At 40.6% G+C, this 24,473-nt stretch overlaps 1 protein-coding gene across 1 annotated transcript in view; it reads right to left on the bottom strand.

The window, feature by feature from the left end:
- Positions 1 to 2,996: 2,996 nt before the first annotated feature.
- The window catches only part of LDAH (lipid droplet associated hydrolase), a gene marked incomplete at both ends in the record, with an annotated part of 121,600 nt that continues 100,123 nt past the window's right edge, over positions 2,997 to 24,473 (bottom strand). Inside the window, 2 exons of the mRNA XM_080342319.1 lie at positions 2,997 to 3,188; positions 18,357 to 18,439. Of these exons, the coding sequence (XP_080198445.1) occupies positions 2,997 to 3,188; positions 18,357 to 18,439 (275 nt within the window). The remainder of the gene's footprint in view (positions 3,189 to 18,356; positions 18,440 to 24,473) is intronic.

Genomic DNA, 24,473 nt, shown 5'->3' with positions numbered 1-24,473 from the left:
TATCGATCTAGCAAAACACTTGAACATGAATCAAAGTTCTTGAAGCTAGCAGGGTTACTCGTGTGGTGAGAATTAAGCACAAATGTGAATGGCAGAGATTAGGTGCTACTGCATACAGTCAATCCATTTGTGACATTGGAATTCTAAAACAGTCTAAAACAGGCAAGACCACACTGTGTTTTCATGGTAAGTTGGCACATTTGGACCATAAGCACTTTTGAGACTCTTTGCCTGGGGTCACGGTGAACACCATGGGCTTCAGAGGAGCTGGATTCTCGTTGAGTGAGATCTGCTCCTCTTACAAAATACATCTGTGAAAACTAGACCCGTGTTTGTTTTGCAATGAGTAGAATAGCAAATTTTCGGATTGTAGCCTTACGGTAAGAGCTTCTAGGAGGAAGGTAGCAATTGAATCACTATGGTTTTGATAATCTTAGAGAAAAATCTTTTAAGAAAATCGTAAGGCATTATTCTGCGGTAGATCTGGTCATCACTGACCAGACCTAATCTCAGTTTAGGTCTCAATGCAGTCAGTAGGATTGATTATAACGGATTAACATTTGTATAAAAGGAATACACAAGTCAAGTACAAGTATTGCTAAATTAATTCCTCATACAAAGTATATGAATAATGTACTGTAAACAACTGCTTCTCGTAAGTGCTTCAGTTTCCAGGCTTTAATAGTTGCTTGTCATCTTTGGTTAATGCAAGATTTTTTCTGTCCTCAGGAGATCCACTGCAACAGTGGAGCCTTCACAAACTCAGTCCTTCATTCCATGTACTTTGAAGAACAATTGTTTTGTTCAACCAGATCAACGTGTAAACCAAAACAACCAAGTGAACTGTATTTTTGATGTTGCTAACATACAAACATGTGCATATGCATATATATATATGTGTATGTATATGTATCTCCACCTATGTGAACACCACCCCCCTACTCTGTTCACAGGGAGCACCTTGGCCAACAGATGCATTTAGCATCTGCCCTAAGGCCATCCAAAAGGAATGCCAACATCTGGGGGCTATTTAAACACACACAGACACACAACTATGGATTTCCAATATGAGCACAAGAATTGTTTTGATCATGACCGAATATGGCCCTCCAGAGAGAAGGAAAGTCCCACAACTCTCTGATAAGCAGAATCAGTTGCGCAGTCTCAATCCCTTCACGCTGAACGCATCTGGCTCTTCCCCACGCTGCTGCACCCGTGGTCTCAACGCTCCTGCCTCAAGGTTCAGTATCTGCTTCATTATGTGGCAGTGTAATCTGAAAATCCACTGGCTAGTCTCAAAAACTAAACCAGTTTCTGGTGCGAAGAAGGTCACTTAAGTCCACTGTCTGGCTGGAGGTTTGCAGACTAGTCCAAAATATCCAGAAATTTAACTCTATTACAAATTGGTTTAAATATCGGTGAAAGATTTAAAGGGGATTTGGGAAGTGGAAGGTGTGTACATAATCGTGTAGGAAAAGAAATTAATTGGTCTTTCTGCATTTCAGAGAATGTTCTCCAGCACCATTCTCTCTAGTACCATTTAAAAACTGTTAATAAATCATATAAGTCAGATACCCAATGCATCATCTAAAATCATCTGTTTGCAAGGGCAGGACTTCCCCTGACTATATTCTGTAGTGTTTTATTTATTTAGAAATGTCTCTATGAACTCCATAGGGAGAATACTTCACAGGTTCATGGCTAGAAAGCTTTTCCTGATTACACTTGGCTCTGTTCCCCTTCATTATTTTCATTTCTAACTATCGTTTGTAATGTCTTCTGTTAACAAAACTGGCAGGATATTTTTTTTTTCTATTTTTTTTTTAATATCTATAAAGGAGAGGGATGAACAAATGTGAGGAACAGTGTACTTGTCAGCAATGTGCTTTAGCAAGGATCTGGTTCTCTATAGTAACACTTCATGCCATTTCATGGGTGCAGCCATGGCAGAGTAATAGCCATTTTCTCACAGTGGACTTAGCTAATTTGTGGCTTGGGATAAAATGTCATACTTCAGCCTTTGGAACTGAAATTTAGGCATGCATCAAAACTGGTTTAATTCTTTTAAGTTGCTGAGCAAGTACTGTTCCCATGGACTTCATTAGGACAGTTAGGCCACCTGTAAGTAGTTATATATGAATTCTGCAATTCATTTTAACCTTTTAATACTGGCACTTTTCACTAGGGTCTTTTACCTTCTCTACAGTCAATCAAAAAATGAAATACTTGGCCACGTTCCAGACAAGAGCTCCATGGGTATTCCCTTGCTGAGCAGCCACAGTTACCTCACGGTATTTTTAATACCCTGTGGAGTCCTGGCAGCACCTTAAACCCCTTCTGAGATTTGGAGAAACTGCACACCTGCTCTGCACATCTCCCTTGTACTCATCCAGAACTCAGCCTGACCTCCGATTGACCATCAGCCCCATCTGACCTGGAGGAGACACCATTAGGCTTATCCTGGGGCCTTGGGTTGTTCTGGCTGTCATGTACCAGGGTTACATGGAAGATGAGACATGGGGAGAGGGCCAGGTCTTTCACAGCACACCAGGATCCATCACCAGGATCCATCCACAGGGGGATTTTTATCTATACAGAGCAGCCTGGCATTTCTTACTACAGCAGCCCAGCTGGGCTGCCCCAAATCCACCCCTGACAGTTCTCCAGCAGGTGAGTGAGGTTGTAGTAACTCACGTTCACCTGTAGCCAGTGAATCTACTACCAGTGTTGTATAGAGTGCGGGCAGGCAATAATATTGCACCCTTTGCCAAGTCCTGCAGAGTCCTGAAGACACAGGTTGAAGGTACATCACCACTGAATCATAAAACTATACTTTGGACCAGCCAGTCTCTCTTTAACTTTCTTTAAAACATCTCAATAGAAAACAAGCCATAATCTATAATAAACACAAAAAAAAATAGGACAGACTCTCTCACAAAAAATTACACGTTCACAAAATAATTACATCGTTTTCTTGTTAATCACTAAATCCATGTTTATAATTTGGTCAGATCATCCCGTAACCAGTCTGTAATCATGGCAGCCATCTCCTTGCTGGCATCCAGCACGAAGGCGTGGCGGAGCCCCTTCTCACAAAGCCGAATGTCCCCGTCCGGAAAATCCATTTTGATCTCATCGTAGTAGTGCTGTGGACACCATTTGTCTCCAGTTCCATAGTAAAATATCAGCTAGAAATCAAAGCATATCAAATCATTAATTCGAAAAGTTACTGATGAAGCAAACGGTATTCGAACAAAGAATACTGAATTATTTGGAAATAAGTGATGCTTCATGACCCAAAATATGCTATAAGGAATAGCAAATTGGTAGTTCTTGGTTGTTTCCATGTCTCTAACTATGACGAAGCCAGTTAAATGCTCTATGACTCAGTTTCCTCATCAGTAAAACTGTGGAACACAAGAACCAGAGATCTGCTGATGAAAGCCTGAATGTCTTAAGAAATCTGTTATTATAAATCAAATAATTTAGTTGTCCATGGAATTGACCTCTACCAGGCAAGCTGCTGTGTTTTCCCTAGCTATTAGCTGTTTTCTGTGTTAGCTTTCTACCTATTTAATCAAACAGCAAAACTACCAGTAAACTTGATGCTATGTCCCAGCTGAAGGTGCTAACCATTAAGGCTTTCTTCTGGATCTAAACTAAGAGAAAGCAGGAGGCTACTCCACCATCTGTGAGTAGCTCAGTGTGGCATCCGCTAGGTGTGATCTCAAACCACCTGCCTACTTGGGGCCTCAGGTGGAGCAGTACCTATTTTTCTTAAACTCAGTGTTAGACGTAAAATAGAGGTGATTCACTCAGCCATGTTAGAAGAACAGCAATTATGGTCATTCTCTGAAGCAAAACTTTTTTGTGTGGAGAATTTTATAATCACAGAATCTCAGAATCAGAGAACAGTTTGGGTTGGAAGTGACCTTCAAAGCTCATCCAGTCCAACCCCCTGCAATGAGCAGGGACATCTTCACCCAGATCAGGTTGCTCAGAGCCCCGTCCAGCCTGGCCTTGAATGTCTTCAGGAATGGGGCATCCACCACCTCTCTGGGCAACCTGGGACAGTGTTTCACCACCCTCAGTGTAAAAAATTTCTTCCTTATGTCTAGCCTGAATCTACCTTCTCTAAAACTATCACCCCTTGTCCTATCGCAATAGGCCCTGCTAAAAAGTCTGTCTCCATCTTTCTTATAGGCCTCTTTAAGCACTGAAAGGCCACAATAAGGTCTCTCCAGAGCCTTCTCTTCTCCAGGTTGAACAATCCCAACTTTCTACCTTATTTTTATTAAGTGCTGCCCATGTAGAACACAGACACCTCCCAGAGATCTATAAGCAATTTTCTTTTGGGTTGTAATGTGGAACTAAAATTCTACCACAGTCCATTTTGTTTTGATCTTGACCAAGTAACCTTGTTTAATGACACACATGAAGCAGGTGCTACAGGACCCACCTAAACAAAAAAATGATAAATTCCAGGCAAATATCATATTCAATGAAACGTCTTTTCTCTCTGTTAGAAACACTCAATGTCACTCTTTCCGAAGTCATAATTTCACCTCATTTTCATCTAAGCTTTGCATGCTATATCTATGTTTTTCAGTTTCTATAAAGTATTTGAAGGGATGGTGGTTGTCTTGGAGATGATTAAAGACCTACAGATTAAAAGCTATACAGAAAAAAGATTAATGACGAGGACTCTTTATACTATAACGTTCAAATGCAGGTACCAGAAGGATGTTGATTGCTCAACGTATCACACACACAGCCTGGACCAATTCCATCACTCTCATTTGTTTCATATTTCATTTCTGTACTTCAGTGAATAACTGAGCAATGCTAACATGAATTAGGGGACAAGAAGTTTTCCTTTCATCACAAAAATCTTCAATCCCATGACTTTTTTGAGCCATGTGGAATATTAATAAATGCACCCACTGGGGCAGAGGTGGCCTAAGAGCCCAGATTGCATTTCACAAAATGCTACAAGTTTTTGTCTAACTCGCTTTTCTCTTGTTGAAGTGTACCTAAATCTTGGACATTACTGATTATTCACTGTATGCAAAATACAATATCTCAGTTGCTCAGACACCACCCCAAGTTACACTGTACATATATGCAAAACATAGAACATAAAGCATCCCATGTTAACAAACATTATCGGTTTCCTTTGTCAGTCACTAATTTCTGGAAACAAGGTATGCCGTTTGCTTCCTTTAGCAGAAAATTTAATAGAATCATATAATCGTTTAGGTTGGAAGAGATCTTTGAGATCATCAAGTCCAACTGTTAACAACCTAACACTACCAAGTCCACTTCTAAACCATGTCCCGAAGTGCCACATCTATACATCTTTTAAATAACTCCAGCGATGGTGACTCAACCACTTCCCTGGGCAGCCTGTTCCAATGCCTGACAACCCATTCCGTGAAGAAATTTTTCCTAATATCCAATCTAAACCTCTCCTTGTGCACCTTGAGGCCACTTCCTCTCATCCTATCACTTGTTACTTGGAAGAAGAGTCCAACCCCCTCCATGCTACAACCTCCTTTCAGGTAGTTGCAGACACTGATAAGGTCTCCCCTCAGCCTCCTGTTCTCCAGGCTGAACAGCCCCAGGTCCCTCAGCTGCTCCTCATCAGACTTGTGCTCCAGACCCCTCACCAGCTTCGTTGCCCTTCTCTGAACTATCTCCAGCACCTCAAGGTCTTTCCTGTAGTGAGGGGCCCAAAACTGAACACAGGATTTGAGGTGGGGCCTCAACCAGAGCTGAGTACAGGAGGACGATCACTCCCCTAGTCCTGTTGGCCGCACTATTGCTGATATAAGCCAGGATGCTGTTGGCCTTCTTGGCCACCTGGCCAAAGATCTTTTGATCTTGCCTTCTATTCATAAATCACAGGATGTCACACTAGCAAAAATTCTTAACAAAAGCCAATGTAAAATGGCCAGCTGCATTCAGGCCTTTTGAAAGCCAAACATCTGACTGAATACTGTTTAACCCTGGGCTCTGTTACCAAGAGATACGAAAATAAAGATTATGAAACTTGAGAAAAAAAGAAATGGAGCAACTCCAGTTTAATGGAGTAGTCCTTGAAATTATTAGATATTCTGATAGGCTAATCGTAGAGTCTCATCATATGATCATCTAGAAAAAGATGAAAAGCCATTTACACTTATAAAGGTGGATAAAATACTTGGCTTAGTCTGCATGAACTGTGAAATGGGCTGTTCTCCAGGTAGGGTTGTAAACTCGAGAACTCACAGATTTGGAAATGCCTAAACAAAAGATTTATGTGCATTCTTAGCCTGCATCTGGTATATTTGCATTATAGTTTAATCTTTCATTGCATGATCCAAAGGATCCTTGACTCATTCAATCCACTGACAGGGTGACGTTCAGCTGATGAGCTGCTATTTGATAGTATTTTTTGCTTTAAATTCTGTGTGTGGTCTGAGGATTTATTTATGACATATTTCATGTTTTACAGACAGAATCTAATTTCTTATGTGCATTCCTCTGGCACACACCACAACAGGATTTGCATGCTCACATTTATTAATTTGGTTTTGCAACACCTTAGTGGTAATTTTTTAATCAATTTTGCAGATGGGGAGCACAGAAGTTAATTACATTAATTTGTAAGTATATAGTGTAGTTGAAAACACCTAGAGCTGGTTTTCCAGTGTGAAGAGCATTACACAGTATTGAGTATGTTAAAAGGAGAGCGCTCCTGCACTTCATTTGCGAGTGCTCTGAAACACTGTTTACCTCTCCATAAAACAGTGTTCAGGTCTTAAATGAGATAGGTACAAACTGTGACCACCTATGAAAAATATTAATGACTTCACCACCAGCCCATTCTTGGATGTGAAGTTTGGGTGCACTTACCACGAAGCTATCTATTTTTACATAATATAGTTCACTGTTCCTTTCAACAGGTGTTTTACTGCTTCTGCCACAAAAGAGGTAGTTCTGCATCCCGCTGTCTCCTTCATCACACAGGTCTTTTGGTTAATGAAACAGGAAGAATGAAAAGTGTCGTTTTAGTGAAAGACCAACTCTTAATGCCTCATAAGAGGCATCTGAATTAAGATTGGTGCTCCCTAACTTTGAAATGCTTGGTAATGCAGTATCAACTGGTTGTAGCAGAGCTTGTGCATATACTCTGCTGGACTTCAAGGAGGTGAACCAAAACCCAGGTATTTTACATGGCTCCTACATGTATTGGCAACAGCGTTGGCACCTCTAGTTTTGCTGCTTTAGGCCTCTGTCCCTTAAAGTAACGTGTAACTGGAAGAAGTAGCACTGTCAGCTTCAGGCCAGAGGAACATGGGACACCTTCCTGCTGGGTGTCACACTGGAGGTGTCCAGCACAGAAATTAGTTATTTAGTTTGGATCTATTGCGTGTTTTGGAAGCAAATATCATGTTTGTCCAGAATTGCCAAGCTTTGGTTCACGTTGTGGAGCAGCCTTGGAGCATATGGACTCTTTTCATCTGAAACTAAGGAAAAGATGCTCTTCAGGATCACACTTAGTGAGCTCCAGTCACTAATGGCCATGGGACCACACAGCTGTTGGCTAAAGTAATAACCCTCTAGAGATGCCCACATTGGGAACATCAGGTCTTCACCACTCACTGTTTATCTCTACAAATTCTCTTCTATTGTGTTGCTCCTGTTTTGAAGGCAAATATAGTCAAAGGCACCTGCTGAGAACAGAAACAATAAGATTTTGGAAATTTGAATCCATTCTAAGCAGAAAGGGCAGAATATTTACCAACTACTGGCCCTGCTGCTCAGTTGTTTGTCCAGTCTTTCAAGGTATGACTTCTTCTGTCTTGTCCCTTTGTGGTCTCAGGACTGCTCTACCTGGCTTTGGCTCATTGTTTCAGCTCTGTTCTCCTTACCTAGTGTCCTGGTCTAACCCCAGCTGGCAACTAAGCATCACACAGCTGCTGGCTCACTCCTCTCCACGATGGTGGGATGGGGAGGAGAATTGGAAAAAAAAAGCTAAACTTATGGATTGAGACAAAGACAGTTCAACAGGACAGAAAAGGATGAGAAAATAACAAAAAAAATAATAATAGAATATACAAAACAAGTGATGCTCAACACAATTGCTCATCACTTGCTAATGATGCCCAGTCCATCCCTGAGCAGCAATCTCCTACTTTTTTCCTACTTTATGTACTCAGCATGATACTGTATGGTACGGGATATCTCTCTGGCCAGCTTGCATCAGCTGTCCTGGCTGTGCCCCCTCCCAGCTTCTTGTGCATCTCCAGCCTTCTCCCTGAAAAATCCTTCACTTGGTATGAACACTGCTTGGCAACAACCAAAACATCAGTGTATTATCAACATTCTTCTCACACTAAATCCAAAACACAGCACTATACCAGCTACTACGAAGAAAATTAACTCCATCTCAGCCAAACCCAGGACACCTAGTAATTTCCAGTTTCCTTCTGCTTCTTATTCTAGTCTCAAATTCTTGCCCTGCCAAACTCCACATTTTAGTCTTCTGGTTTCTTTGTTTCATTCTGAGTCTCAATTCCAACCCTAGTTGCCTTTTGCCCCAGGAATTCTCCACATTTTTATCAGTCTAGAACCTCTATTCCCAGCCCTATCCCTCAAATATCTTTTGAACTATCAGTTATTCCTAGTGTTAGGGTTGGGTTCAGTCCAGCAAACTGGACTGAAGCTGCACTTTAGGGTCAACTCAAGTGCCTAAGAGTAGGTACCTACTGCCATTTGACATGCTCTAGATATCTAAGGCATCTGCACAAGACTGGCCGGTATGACCCACAGCTTTCTGGAAGAACAGCTGGAGGCCAGATGGGGATATTCTGCAGTGCCCCAAACTAAACCAGATGTCCACGTTTAAGGGCCAAATTCCACCTTGACTTCTTCAATAGATTTCGACTGACTTTAATGGGGTCATCTGTACCTTAATGCCTACTGCATCTGTAGATTCCTACAAGTAAACACATAAAGCATGATTCAGGTGCCCATACATAAACATTTAGTAGCGTGTTAGGTTAATGGTTACACTGGGTGATCTTAAGGGTCTTCTCCAGCCTACATGACTCTACAATCTCACAAAACTTAAGATCAAAACGGTAGCGTAGTCTGTTTGGTCTCCACTGATGATACAGGTAGCTCGTGTGTCTCATGTGCCAGTCTTGCTCAGGTAGCTCAAATCTACCCCCTCATATAGCACCAGAAGCCTACTCTTGGCCAAAGAAACTGAGCCTTTGTGTCTTCCTGCCTCCTCTTCTTTCTCCTCCCTGTTTACCCCTCACTCACCAGTTCCCTCTACACCAGCTTAGCACGTATTCCCCCTGCACTGGAATAAATAGATTCCTGCTCCAAGCCAAGAATTTTTACCATGAGAAAATGATGCATTTTCCCCTGAGCCTTATTTGTAGACATTGTAGAACCTTTTGGACTGAAATAAAAAATAAACAGTCAAGGCAGGATAAATACTTGTGTCATATATGCAGTTAAAGTTTGGGCACATTATAACCAACTAACAAAGAACAGTGTGGTAACAGGAAGACTTCAGGATCTTTATTTGTTGCTGCAGTTATTTTGTCTGCTTATTTAGTGTGTAGACATTGGTGTGTGCATTCTGTGTGTCCGTGTGTGTATGCCTGCAAATCAAAAACTAACACACACATTTCATAACTAGAAACTGCCAACAGAATTCAGAATTGTTTTCAAAATGCTTCCCTATTAATGGATTATGCAATAAAATCTAAAAGCAGGGTTGCAATTAAGGTGTAAACTTCCAGTGATCCAGATGGTGCTACAGGGCATATGAAACCTGGCAGATACTTGACTGTCGTTTGTGGCACTGAGGGCTTCGGTTGAATGACAAAACATCTGTGCTCTTTGCCTATGGCACACACAGCCACATAATATACAGATGTTAGGATGCTACCTATTTTTCTAATATATCAAGACAGATTCATTTTAAACATATTTAAACAGAAGTTTTCAGAGTCCAAATGTTATCGTCTTCATTTTAACCTCACACATGCAGGCATAATTAACAAACCATGTGTAACCAGAGGCACATGGGATCCTCATTAACGGTACGAAACACTATATGATTTGCATGGATCTGTACAGTACATATTTTCCTGTGGACTGTGCATGGCTGTAAAGACATCCTGAGTCAGCACAACCACTGTACCAGCAATGGAAAGCTGCTGCCAACCAAAGCATTTAAAAATGGTGAGTCAGGCCCCCAAAATAATGAGAGCAGCTTAGAAATAAACAGATTTACCAAACAATAAATAGAATGTTCTTTCTATTTTTCTTCTGGGCTTAGAGTTTTCAATATTTGCATTTTGTAACTTTTCTGCCATAAGGGCGAGAGGATTATTTTTTATTCTTTTGTAACATTGAATACTGATACTTTCAGGTATTCCTGACTCAGAAGGGAAATGGCAGCTACCACTGGACATGACAAAGACTTGACATGAATCCTGATACAACACTCTGCTTGTTACGAGTGACTAAAATGTCCTTTCAGGATCTGACGATGAGGGCAGAGTAAAGGGGATGTGGGTTATCTTTGCCGGCCATTCTAATACCGTGTTTGAGATAGTTATGCAGTTTCTAATTTTCAAATAGTTTTAAAATAACAGTAATGTTCTTGTAAGCTGTTTTAACATTAAATTGCTCAGAAGTGTTTTCTGTCTTAGCTTCTGTAAAATGAAACACAAGTCAGCCTAGTACCCGGTAATATGGTATGTGTACTCAGACACTGCACAATGATGGCAGCTGCTAAGTAAACACCAGAAGAATCTGAGATTCATATCAACAGGATGTTTACATTTTAAACAGTTTCTAAGAAAATAATAAAGATTTCCTGCATTTGACTTCACTGGCACTTGCTTTACCATGTATGACAGTTCACAGAAGTATAAATTACAGAGAGATTTCTTTTATGCTTCTCCTGTAGCTGTCATAGGTCAACACTGAAAAACAAATCCAAAAAGTTAAAAAATATTAATTGAATTTCCTCTATCTTTCTGGAATGTGGTACATGTTATAATAACTTTAGGATCTTATTACACGGGCAGGCACCTCTCCAGCTGATGGCAAAGAGCAAAGGACTGATCTCTATGGATATAAACTAGCGGCACATGTGCAATGGCAAGCAAGACCGCACCAGTGACCTTGCTGAAATCCTTGTCCTCAGATACATTAAATTTTTATCAGTGTTGCTCCCACGTGCATTCACTGGTTGAGACAGCAGCTTCCCTCTGGATGACATCTCTCAACAGTAACCAGCAAACAGTTTCATTGGCTCTCAGATGACAACTAGCTTAAAAGGTATTAGCCCACAATTAATTTTAGCTTCAATCAACGTTTATAGAAAATGACTTAGGTTCTCTGGAATTATGGAAGTGTCTCCACCTTATCCTGCCAAAAGAATAGTATAAACAACATGGGAACAGACTGATTTGGGACACGTGTTTTTTTCTTTGGACTTGCTTCAGTTGTACTTTGGCTTTACTAATCAGCTTCTGGGAAGAATTCAAAGAGCTGGCACTGCCCTAGGAAGCCCTAAATGCTTTGGGATCTGGTTCTCTGAAACACCATCTCTCTCCCCTTGTGATCCTGCCGTGGTTGAGATCAATGGGTTTGATGGCAAAGTCTTTGGAACTTGCTTCTCAGCTTGTTTTACCAGAACTCAGATTTCTCAACTTGCCAAGGGCAGTGTGAAGCTAAACCTTTTCTGCTGGACCCCTTTGAGAAGAGGCAGTTGACAATCTGGGGTACACAATGTTTTTTATAAATACTAACCTGTAGAGGGTGTAGTAAAGGTGTAATGCATAGTTCAGGTACTCGTGGAGATTTTATTTAACATAAGGAGCGTGGCCAGTTTTGTTAAACCAACATAAATAATAAACAAAACCAGTTTCCCTGTCTGGAAAGGGAGTGGAGAAACATTTTAGAAAAAATTAAGATGCAAATCCCGAGACTCAGCCAGGCATAGTGGCTACTTGCGTGTGATTCAAGATGCGCTGCTGCTCTGCCTGGTATCAGGTACGGTGTTCTACCAAAGGGAATTGGTGCTGGCTCCCTGTTTTCATGCTTTTGTCAGTGTTAACTGGAAATCTGGTAGATCGAGGAAGGGGAAGGGGCTGCTATTTAACTTTGCTGCAGTTTGGTAGCAATGCTATGGGCTGACCCAAGAGAGCAAGTGAGGCCACTTCTATATCCACTTTCTCACACAAAGTGAAGAGTCTAACTCAATGCAAAGTAAAAACGCCCTTTTAAAAAGGATGCACAGGATTTATCAACAAATCAGGGTGATTAACTTATTTGTACTATCCGTGTTACTTTTAAAAGCGTTTTGAGGGTATATATTTAGACATATCAGGAACATGCATATTTCGGTCTGTATAAATACCAAAATAAAAACAGACCCGAAACCACTATTTAAGCAATACTATTACCAGGCCAGATTCTTCCAGTCATATTCACTGTCAACGGTATTTCCCTCTGAACATCAGCCTGACAATGTCTACGTTCAGTGAGACTGTACTGAAGGCGAATCAGTCAGATATCTCTTGCAACATCAGGATCAGCATCTGGCCATAAATAGCACTTTTGTTCCCCGCCATACAATGAGCTCTGTGGCATAGGGAGGGAAGGTAAGTGATTACCGGGTAGCAAGGGTCGGGTAGTAACTTCCTAAGCATTCTTCAGAAGGCTGGGGAAATATTGCTGTCTTTGCCCATTGTGTGTAGCACACACCTTATACCCATCCCCAAAACCCTGCAAATTAATGTCATCGCTTATTTATTAGAACACCACACAGCATGAGTAATGTTAGCAGGAGCTCAGTTACAGGAGAAGTGAAATATCACAGATAAGTGTATCATGGTATATTGAAGTTTTTGAATGCTCACTGGGATTCTTTTCCACCGAGGAGAAAAACTCCTGATCCCAAATGAGGCGTATTCTGGTTGCTTCAAAGAGAAGGTTGTTCTTGTGGTTTAATGACACAGGCACCAAAGTCCCCAAGCACATGTGCGATTTCCCTGACTTCGACTCTGCCCCTCCAGAGAGCATGGGCCAAAGAGGATGTGAGAGCAGCCAAAAAAGAGGTGTTGGCTCCAGAGAGCACTTTGCACCTATTCAGAAAGAGTGTTTGGAAGGTTTTTCACAAATGCAGGCAAGCAACTCACTCAAGCGGTGGGCAGGCAAAGTATTTGTAGTATTCTTTCAACCACTTTTCTTCAGATCATGCTCCTCTCACTGGGAATAACTGTTAATACTAAACTCCTGTGGACATCTACAGAGACCCAAATAAAAACACTGGGCAACATCAAAAGAGCTGCTTCAGGGCTCAAAATAGTTCTTCGTTGCTCAGTTTTAAAATTTTTCTCTAGTAAAGACAATTTTTCCAAAAGAGAAATGTAGCACTTTTCAGTGGAAAGGAAATACTTCATTTTGGCATTTTTTACCCTAAATCTCTACATATAACTGTTTAGGTGATACATTTTCTATGGTATTATTGGTGTGACTTAAACTCGTGTTACTTTACATTCTAAATACACCATTGTAATAAGTAGGAAGTGGTAAACATAATTAATTAATTTTTTCAAACTGAATTTCTTATATATATATATATATATAAGTGGTTATAATATATGCGGTTATATATATGTGGTTATAAGCCACCCACAACACAGACTTCCTCAATCTGAGTGAAAACAGGTTCATGTGTCCACAAACTTCCAGTTTATACTTTTTCCCATTTGATTAAATGTTGTTCTTCTTAGACTATAGTTTTGTTTTTTCTTTTCACCTTTGTATCTCTATGTCAGATGTTTCCTGTCTATTTCCTTATACACTTACTGTATGTGCTACACCAGACCACTGGCAAAGCTAAGCTGAAGAAGCATATAAATTTTTTGGGGTTTAACATGCTAACCAAAAGAATAATGATTTTCAGTTGCTGGAGGAGATGATTTATGGTCTTAAGAAATTATGAGCCACTACAGAAAGTTCACTGCCAAAGTGAGCCAAGACTTTCTGAAGTCTGCAGGAGCTCTTCTATTGATTTAGATGAGCTTTGGAGCAGATTTTACACTTAAAAATAGGACTACTGTGCACTATCCATGAAGTAATGGACAAAATATTTCTCAGTAAATATAAAATCTGAGGGGTGATTTTTTTAAAGCAGAATTTCCTCTGTAAGCACCATACTTTTTACCCTTTAATGCAGTATCTTCTTGGTTACAACAGGGTTATAAGTTCACTTGATAGAGTCAATAAGTCTTAAAACAAAGCAAGGAATGTGGCACGGTGCAGATGTAAAAAGTTAAGTGCTATAGAGAGCCCCTTATGTGGAAATATCATTGTCCATTACAGGCATGTTAGTGAATGCCGAACATAACCATCTTCTCCTTCCTTTTACAATTTTTATTCAATTTGTAAAAGCTCCATCATGCTCAATGCTGATCTGTTTTTTAACAATATGGAATTACACCCACTTCCTTTTGTGCAAAAATTACAATAAACTTCCTCAAATACAGTAGTATCTTTGCCTCCAGTTTCTGTTAGGAAAGGGAGTTGGTGTTATTACAGTGGGAGAACGTAGCTCAGCTGGCTTAGACACAACCACCTCATGATAATTAACCATCAAAGCTGAGCTAATCTTACGTCTGTACCCCTTACCTTATTTGTATGGATTTAGTGATTTATCACAAGTCCCTGTGTCATTGCAATAAGAAGCCTACATTCAGGTACTGCTTGTGCCAGACACATAGCTTTAGAGCCAGTATTTGAAATATTCTATGATATATTATTATAATAGAAGACAGGTCTCCATCCTCCTCACACAGCTCCACTGGTATTTAATGTGCATAACTTCTGTCTTTAGAAGATTATAAGTGAAATACCTCACTTAATTATCCAAACAATATTCCAGCTCCCATTCTTTCAACATAAATCTGAGCAATTAGCATTGTTAGACTAGGAATTTGAGGCCTGGAGATAGAGTTTCTCCTGGTCCCTAACTAGTAATAATTACAGTTAAACCTGGGCATGGAAAGACTGGAATAATTTAGTGTCTCTTCTTCTTTCTTCTTCAGATCACAGAATGCAAATAAGATCCAGAAATAACTTTTCTATTCCGCAGCAGCTGGCAAAGTCAGGTGTTAAGATTGGCTTTTAGCATATGCTCACAGCAACTACTAAACAGTATAAATTTTTTGAAGTGACAGCTTGCCAGTTCTATAGCAACTTGGACTACAGTTCCTGTTTTTATAAACTTCCAACCTTTATAAGTTAATCCCGTTTTCATTGTCAATACACTTCAAATTCAACATAATGCCAACTCAAAAATTTTTCCTTAATTCTTACATTCCCAGAAATTACTAGAAGATGAAAAAAGAGAAGCATTTAGCTTCATTTTTAGACCTGCTTTTTCTTCCGTTTGCCAACTGCTTATAAGCTTGCTTCAACTTTTTGTTTTCTTACGTTTGCCACTTTAAAAGTATGAGGAATCAATAAAAGAAAGTTAACAGAGGTTTAAAAAAGCTCCTGCCTGCTGAAGCCATACTTAGATCGACAGAGTCAACAAAAGCACAGATGAAGCAGACTAGGACACCTGCAAACTCTTACTGTTGGCTATGGGCCTTCATTCAGTACAAGAAATAAGTATTTTTGTAATGTGAAGCATCTGAGTAGACCACTTAAAGTCACTGGAGCTGCACCTGATTGCCACCTTTATTGTCCTCATCCAACAGAGAATTTATGTGTAACTTCAAGCATGTGTGCTTGGGATTAAAATTTCCAAATGCACCTCAAGTCCTGATCTTGTAAACTCTTCGCTTTTGTACCCTAACACGGTGACCTGCAGAGTTTTACCCTCAGTTTCAGGGCACTATCAGACCTCACCAGCCTCGCCTGGGACTCTGACCCGCCCATGGGTCCAGGGTCTCCATCTCTGTCCTTTGCCTTTAGTTTCTGCCTCTCAAGTTACGCTGTAGGAGTATCCATCTCCAGTCCTGTGTCCTGTGTCCTAGATTGACACTGGACCTACACTGTACATAGCTTGTCACCTGGATGGACCTCACCTTGCAGCTTGCCTTCCACCATGTCTTTGGTCGTACCTCCTGGATGGATTTTGGACCCACGTTGTAGCCTGGTCTCTAGTCCTGTCTCTGGCCCTATCTCCTTTTGCTCCCAACTGAATTCTCTGGAGGGACACTGGACCTAGTTTATTGCTTTACCTTGTAGCTGATGGAGCCCTGTGTCCAGTTCTGGGCTTCCCAGTTCAAGAAGACCATGGAATTACCGGAGTGAGTCCAATGGAGGGCTCTGAAGATGATGAGTGGCCTAGACCATCTTTCTTATGAGGAAAAGACTGAGAGAGCTGGGTCTGCTCAGCCTGGAGAAGAGAAGGTTGAGAGGGGATCTTATCAATGTTTATAAATATCTCAAGGGTGGGTGTCAAGAGGATGGGATCAGACTCCTTTCAGTGGTGCTCAACGACAGGATGAGGGGCAATGGGCACAGACTGAAGCACAGGAGCTTCCATCTAAAGATGAGGAGAAACAGGAACAGGCTGCCCAGAGAGGTTGTGGAGTCTCCTTCTCTGAAGACATTCAAACCCACCTGGACACATTCCTGTGTGATCTGCTTGGGTGAACCTGCTTTAGCAGGTGGGTTTGACTAGATGATCTCCAGAGGTCCCTTCGAATCCCAGCCATTCTGTGATGGACCCTCTTACCTTGCCCCACCAGGGTGCTGTGAGACTAGACCCCGTGCTGAGGTCACCCTGGGCTCACGGCTCCTTCAGGGAACAGGCAAACTCTGTAGCTCCCTAACAGCTGGAGAGGTGATTCAGTCAGCAAAATCAACTAGTTTCCTTGAGTTCACTGGGCTTTGGATCAACCCATGGAAATTTGTGTTCAAAACAATGAGAATATTTGCAGTCTGCAAGATCAGCCCTTTAGTTTCTTCACTGAGATTCCCCTGAAGTGCAGAGCTCTGAATGCTCTGCAATAAAAATGTGAAAAGCCAGGCATGCCTAGTGCAGTGTAGTGTTCCTTGTTCAGGTCTGCTATTTCAACTCCTTTAAAAAAACTAGATCTGAAACATCTGAACATACCTTTCAAAGTGCACAGAAGGCAAATGGGATAAGTAAAAAACAAACCCATTTTCAGCCAAAAAAAGAAAGACTGATTTATGAATTGAACTTTGTACTATATCTATTTACAAGGCACAAAGTAATCTTACAGAGATCTAGGACCTCTGTCCTAGAAAATTCCATTCTCCAAGGAAAATCTCTGCCAGTGCAAAGTGCTGGAATCATTATTCCAGCAAAAACACAGGGATGATACCAAAAATGTAGGGAAGGAAGAGGACACAGCAGAATAATATGTTATACTGATTATATACTCACAGGGAGGCTACACCAATAGCAGTTTATAAAATGTGACATTTTTTTGGCTCATAAGCCATCTGGAATTGTCTCATCATGGCCATGCTATTAAATTCTCTCAGCCTCCAAAACAGAGTGACCACATCAAAACTACAATTAGGAACAGCTCGTGGCCTGTGCCAACCCCTGAACCGTGCTTGGGAACTGGCTGGGAGAACGCGACCGGTCCAGACCAAAGCTATATCAGGATCTCTTTCAGCAATAAATCTGCACAGACAAGAAAGTTCAGTGCAGGAGAAAGGTCCCCAAAACTACTTGCACTACTTGCAAAGCAGTAGTTCCAGTCCCCAAGGAATGCACTTTCTGTATCTTTCTCTTACAGTTCAATGACTGAAACTGTGGAGCTGTAGTAATTTTGCTGACTCCTCTCCACTATGTTTTGATGTCACGGAAAAATCAAGCCTGTAGAATCCCATGATGTTAACTGACACCACACAACACAGACGGTACATGTTCTGCCTGACCTGTTCATTCAGCAGCAAAGTCGGAGGATTTGGTCAATCAGCCTGTGCTTATGTCCTGGCTGGACACCTGCCTGTCTGACCAGAACCCAGGCAACCACTGGCCTCGCTGGGAACCACATCTCAGGCTTAGCCACAACATGGGCTGTTCCACCTCCACCAAGGAAAACACACCAGATGGGACACCACATCTGATAGTGGTGAACGCTACATCTACAAAGGTATGGATCAATGACACTTCAATTGTCAGTGACCCCTTAATGGCTTCTCCAAAGTCAATGGCATTACACTAATATAAAAGCAGAACCGAGCCTGCTGAAATTCTGGCTTTGCACAAATATAACCAGATATAACATTTCCTCATGCATGTGGGCTTCCTGTGAAAACTCTGAGGATTAAATAGTTACCTTCTTTAAATTTTGCTTTATGGTTGTACTGTCTCTTTCCACAACCTTCATCATTTCTTGGCTTGCCATATACAAGATGTTGGCTGCAGAAAAAAGAAATACGCAATAATGTAAGTACATAGCAAATCTTTTAGAAATAAACAATATGGGCCCAACCCTGCAAAAAGGTAAGGCATGTAGAGTAGTGATCATCTTGACAATTCCACTGAAAAGAAAGGGCAGAATTTATCTCACCTAACTGAATCATTAAAGAGGCATATAGACTAAATCAAGTCACCCCACATGAGTTAATTCCATAATTAATGGAAAGGAAAAGATACATTTGGAACATAACTCTATTAATCTATCTTACAGACTTCTCAATCAGCCCATATGCAAGTAATTCAAATATTCAACATAACAAATAACAAAAATAATAGCAAATATAAGTATCATTGAAATAATATTGCATGATATTGATGGTACTTACCAAGATAGGACTGAACTGGACACCAAATGTCTAAGCCTTACCTTTCCGGAATGTAAAGTATTAAAAGTAGCTCTGTACTATTTATTGTGATTTGGCCTGCAATATACTGTTTCAGAGACAGAAATGATTGAGACTAATGTTTGGACATATAATTAGAAGCAATCTAATTTTATGAGGTGTTGAGTTCTGTCAGGTCCCATGTATGTTAGACAGCAGGAGGAACTAAATACTTCTGAAAAGTGAGTCAGTTTGCCTGAATGCTTAAATAGTCATAGATTTAAACATTTTGACACAGAAGAATCACACTGTGTCCACCTAGTCTGGCTTCTGTTACAACAGAACCTACAGAAGCTCAGCAAGAAATTTCAGCGCAGAGTTCAAACCTTGGCTTCGAACAAACACCTGCCTGTTAGATTATAAGTTTTGCTGCTAGAATGAACCTCATGTGTTCAGTTGCAGAATCAAGAGTTGCTACATGACCATCAATATTGCATGATGTCTGCAGATAGTGAGGGTGATTCAGACTTCCCCAGTTTTAATGGGGGGTATCCATTTCTGACATTTGTGCTGTACTGAATTAGCACTTCTTTTACCCTTTTTTCTGCTCAGTCAGTTTACTGTGCTGGTAAGACAGCCAAGCCTCTCCTGTCCTCACAATCTGAAGCTTCTGTGCTTGTTGGATCACAGAGACATTCATAACCTATATGTGAGAATGAAGGGAAATATTCTTCTCTTTTCTCACCAGTTAGCAAAACCAACGGAAGACACAGAATGGCTAAATTACCTTAAAGCACTTCAATTTCCAGGCCCTAGAATGACTGAAAGTATCCTAAAATATCAAACCCTCTCCTGAAACCAGGAGAAAATGGAAAGACTCTTGACACTTTTTAAAATTCGAACCAACGAAGTTTTGTTAACAAATAGTTAATGACAGTGTTGGATCTGACACTGCCCTGAGCCAGGAGCAATACGTTCTCACAACGTGTGAGAATGGAGGAAATGGCAATCATATAGGTCTTTGGTGGTGACCAAAACACTGAGTTGGTTGAACTCCAGCAGAGCTCTAAGGAAACAGAACAACACCAGAGAGGTGACTGATGGCTCCAGAGATCAAATGTTAAAAGACAAAGCCAGCGCTCTCAAGTGAAAAAAAAATAATCCTAGAAAGTGTTATCTGTGAGCGGCCAAAGAAGATGCAATTCAGTTATAAGCCTGCAGAGCTCTGTCTTTTTCAAATAAAAGGTGAACGCAGGTAGTGCAAGTTCTTCCTTTCCTAAACGAGACGAAAGGGTTGCAGATGTGACATCATACAGATAATTCAGCAAATTTGCTGGTCCCCTCCTATTCTATTGGGCAAAGGAGACTCTGTGTGGTTTTGTGTCTAGCAACCCAGTCACCTAATCCTGTGGTGCAGCTGGCAAAAGTTTGTCCGTTTGTTTGGCATTCTTAAATTAATGCCCTGAGAACAGTCTTCTTTTTCTCAATTCAGCTCCAAACAGTGATGAATGATACACCTTTGTGTTTAGGACACACATCTCAGAATGCGCCATCAAAAATTATCTAGGAAAACATGAAGAGGTATGAAAGACAATGAGGAATTCCATAGGTATTTCACTAATTTCAGTTTGATTCCTGTTTCTAATGTGACAAATATCACTTTAATGCTCAAACTCCTACCTATAAATGCACCTATCTGTCAAAAGCACTGCTCTGTGTCAGAAGGAAGGGCAGAACATGGGGAGCAGCCTTTGCCACCCTAGGTGCTGGTTCTTCAAGTGATGGATGTGGCTTATTATGGATTGGTACGATTTCACTAAGCGCAAGAGCCTGGATTTGGCAGGGTATCTGTGGCCATGGCACCTGTACCCAAGCCATTATATGAGGATTTTAACAGGCCAGGCCTTTTACTTTCCAGTCCAGAATAAGGCTGTTGTCAGTAGGACATGGTGGAGAGCCTAACTGCAGCCAGAACTTTTGTGATTGCCTTGCAGCATCAGCAGTGGATGTAGGCAGGGATGAGAATATGGGTGGCCACCAGTGCAGAACCTGACACATACCAGTTAATTCAGCTTCAATGGGACTCTGCAGGCAGCTCTCCACCTCCAGTTCAGTCATACAGCAAAAGTGGGCACAGACAACACTCCCCTGCTTCTCTTCTCCCATCTTACTGGCTTCTTTGTCCTACCTCTTGTTCTTGGTGTGTTCTGCTCATATTTCTGAGTTCCTCGTGTGTTTTTTTGCAGTAAAAAATTAAGAAATGAAGTGGAATTCACACACTTAGCAAACTTAGATTAATCATAAAGATCCCAAAAGTAAAACTGTGAGACAGTAAAGGCAATAAGGACACTCCTTTAAAAGGAACCGTCTCTGAAGATTTGTGTCCTGTGCAAGGAAGGGAACCAGGAAGGCTGGATTAAGCACAACCGGATGAATGGCAGGGTTCAAGAGTCTATTTCAACCAAACAGAAATCCTTCGAATTTTGGAAACATGATCCTAGGGAAGCCAATAAACAGGAACTTAAACTTCAGCAGGCACTAAGTAAGAGGAAATTGCAAAGAGCAAAAGTAGGTTTCCAAGAACAAACATTAAAAGATTTAAAAATAAACAATAAAATATTCCTTAGGTATATCAGAAACAAGAGGCCTACAGCAGAATTTCTACAGGCTAAGGGAGTTGCTAAAGAAGATAATTACACTGATTGGAAGCCCAATGATTTTGCTTTTGTTTTGCACGCACCTTTCTTGTTCAAAACATTCAGGAGGTCTCTGCTCTCTGTAATCTTTTTCTGGCCATACTACTCTTTGGGTGGTGAGGTATCAAGAAGCAGCAACAGTGGAGAATTCAGAACATATCAGGCCTAGAAGGTACATTTAAGAGTTTGGAAGAACCTGAAATACAGAATTGCTGAGCTAATAAGAATCCTGGTAGGTAAGAATCACCCTGTCCAGTGGTTTGGGGAGTTAAAGATAGTGTCTAATCACTACTGATTTTATAAAGCAAAATGGCGTTTTACTGATCTGTAATTTCTTGAACATTTCAATAAGCTCAACCAAATGACAAAAATGATTGGTTTTCTAAAAGCTCTCTGTTACATTTCAGACAATAACCTTTGGTTGAAACTAAACAGTTGTAAATGAAAGGTTGCAACGTGTTAAGCAATAGTCTGGAAGCAAGAAAAAAGATTAGGATTAGATTAGCTGGTTTTCATCACAGCACGGAATAAGGTCTAGATTCACCACAAATACAAAAAAAGTATAATTTCTAGGGTAGGTTAGATCACCTCTCAAGATTACTTTCTTTTCAGTGATAAGGCCTTTAAATCTTAACTGGAATTTAATGCCTAAACTGAGGTGGGATTAATCCTAGCCTAATATACTAGTCTGGCTTTATATAATAAAATAATGGCTAACTTATTTCTTAATGATCTGGTCAACGGGTAAGTAGTTTATTGATAGCAATTGCACAGGACACAATGTTAGTCAGTTTATGAGGACCAGGTAGTGGGAAATGTTAGAGAGATCTAAAGAAGAGAGAAAACAATCAACGTGCTAGCAAAGGAAATTCAAATTGAATAAATGGTAAGCAACATACATGCAGAAAACCCCCTAAATATTATTTTCCCTTACAAGCTTCTAAATTATTGCAAGCAAGGGAATCAGAAACCCAAAGACCCCTAAGATGACTGTTGCCCACTGTGCCCATTTACTCAAAATTCCAATGAAATCATACATTACGTTTCATAAATCATAGGAGGATGATGATACAGAATTCTGCAATGCCATTATATAAATCACACAACACGACCACACCTGAAGAACCGTGTGTGCCGAGAGTCACAGCCTCTGTAAAACTGACACTGCAAATCTAAGAACGGTGGTGAACAGTCAAAGAAGTACAATTACAGATGTGCTCCTCGTGTTCATGATACTTCATGATACACTATTTTTCCCTCTCTTACAGCATAATACATTACAATGCAAAACAATAAAAGGAAGTACTTTTTAATGTAATATGCAATTAACTGTGAACCTTAGTGCCATAGGAAACTATACGCATATGTATTTGCCACATTCACATCTAAGCATGTTGCCCTGAGCTTCTCTAATCATAAATACAGCTCATGCAATTAATCTTAGAGCAAATACCTACAAAGACCAGATAACTTAAACCTCCAACAGTCTCTCCTTCCAGATACTATCCTCTATGTCTTGCTTGATTTCCTCTGGATACATTCAGTGTCTCATTTCTCTCTTGAATTTTACTGATAGAGTATTTTAGCTTATGCTGGAGAGTGTCTCTCTTCAGCAGCAGAGCTGTGGTTCTTTCAGCCCATGTACCTCTTCTTATGTACGAAAATCATATCTCACTTTACGGCACAACATATTAACCCACAGAAGCTTACGACCCACGATATTCCCAGTTTGTTTGTTTGTTTGTTTGTTTTCCTGCAGAACTACTGCTTAATCAGCGATTTACCATCCTTGTATTTAATTTACATACAGAACAAGTCGGCTCTTTGAGGAATGACAGACAGCATTCTCCCCTCCTTGCCAGACCCCTTTGCTTAGCTCATGAAGGTAATTTTGATCCTATCCCTCTCAGCATCTCTGCAGCATATTCTAGCATGGAACTACCTGTAAACTCAGTAAACACGCACTGTATTCTGCCAGTTGCATCCCTAACACAACTACTGAATAGTAAAGGAATGAAGATAAAACTGTTATAAAACCCTACCAGCTACATCTTTCCAGTTTCAAAAATCCTCCTAAATCCCATTTTCCAAACAATAACACATCTGTGTAGTAGTTGTTTCAGGTATGTCAGATTTCCCAAACTTTGTTATAAGAACAAAACAGGAGACACTGTAAAAATCTTTATTAAGATCAAAATATCCGAAATCTGCTGCTGCCCTCTAATCCACACGACACTGTAAGATGCTTAGCGTCTGTGGGAAGCTATACTGAAAGAGATACCATTACAGAGCAGGAACAGCCACATTCTCTCTCGCTGCTGTGGAATGTCAACCCGGGCTTCTTCGGAAAAGCTATGTTTCTCAAAAGCTAAATCACAAGTTCAGGGAGAAATCTCTCTGCTATTTCCTAATGCTATACTCTGGTAACCTTGGCATTTTTTGAATATTTAGTTCTTTCCTTTTCAAAAAAACTCATTCTGTTTCCTTATTTCACAAATACTGAGCTGCTTTTTCAAAGGAAATAACTCAGAAGAATTCACTCGCTTTTTGTGTGTAATTGGAAAATAATCTCGAAAGGCTCCCAGGGACTGTTACTATGAGCATTTCAGCAGCTCTGAAAATCAGGTTGTGAACCGGGCACAACCAGAAGCTGACGCATACCAAACAAATGGCCTCTGAAATCTTTCATTAGGCTATACAGAGGAAGGTCGTCTTGTCAGATCACTTTGTCAGCGCTTGCTACCCAGTGCTACAGTCTCTGGAAAGACTTCCAACCTGTGCTAACACTTGCTTGACCTGAAAAGCTCCAAACATTCCCAGAATCATTACCAAGAGTCGTTGAAAAATATTTATTGGTTTTGCTTGTCATTGTTTCATGTAATATACAAAACGCAACCTGGAGCCCAGGTGCTGAACGTCCTGAGTGACGAAGCTGTCCTGTCAAAATCTGCACAA

The sequence above is a fragment of the Nesoenas mayeri genome, assembly GCF_963082525.1.
Source record: "Nesoenas mayeri genome assembly, chromosome: 3".
Taxonomy (NCBI): domain Eukaryota; kingdom Metazoa; phylum Chordata; class Aves; order Columbiformes; family Columbidae; genus Nesoenas; species Nesoenas mayeri.
Note: the sequence above shows the minus strand (reverse complement) of the source record. Positions and strands in the feature narration are given on the sequence as shown.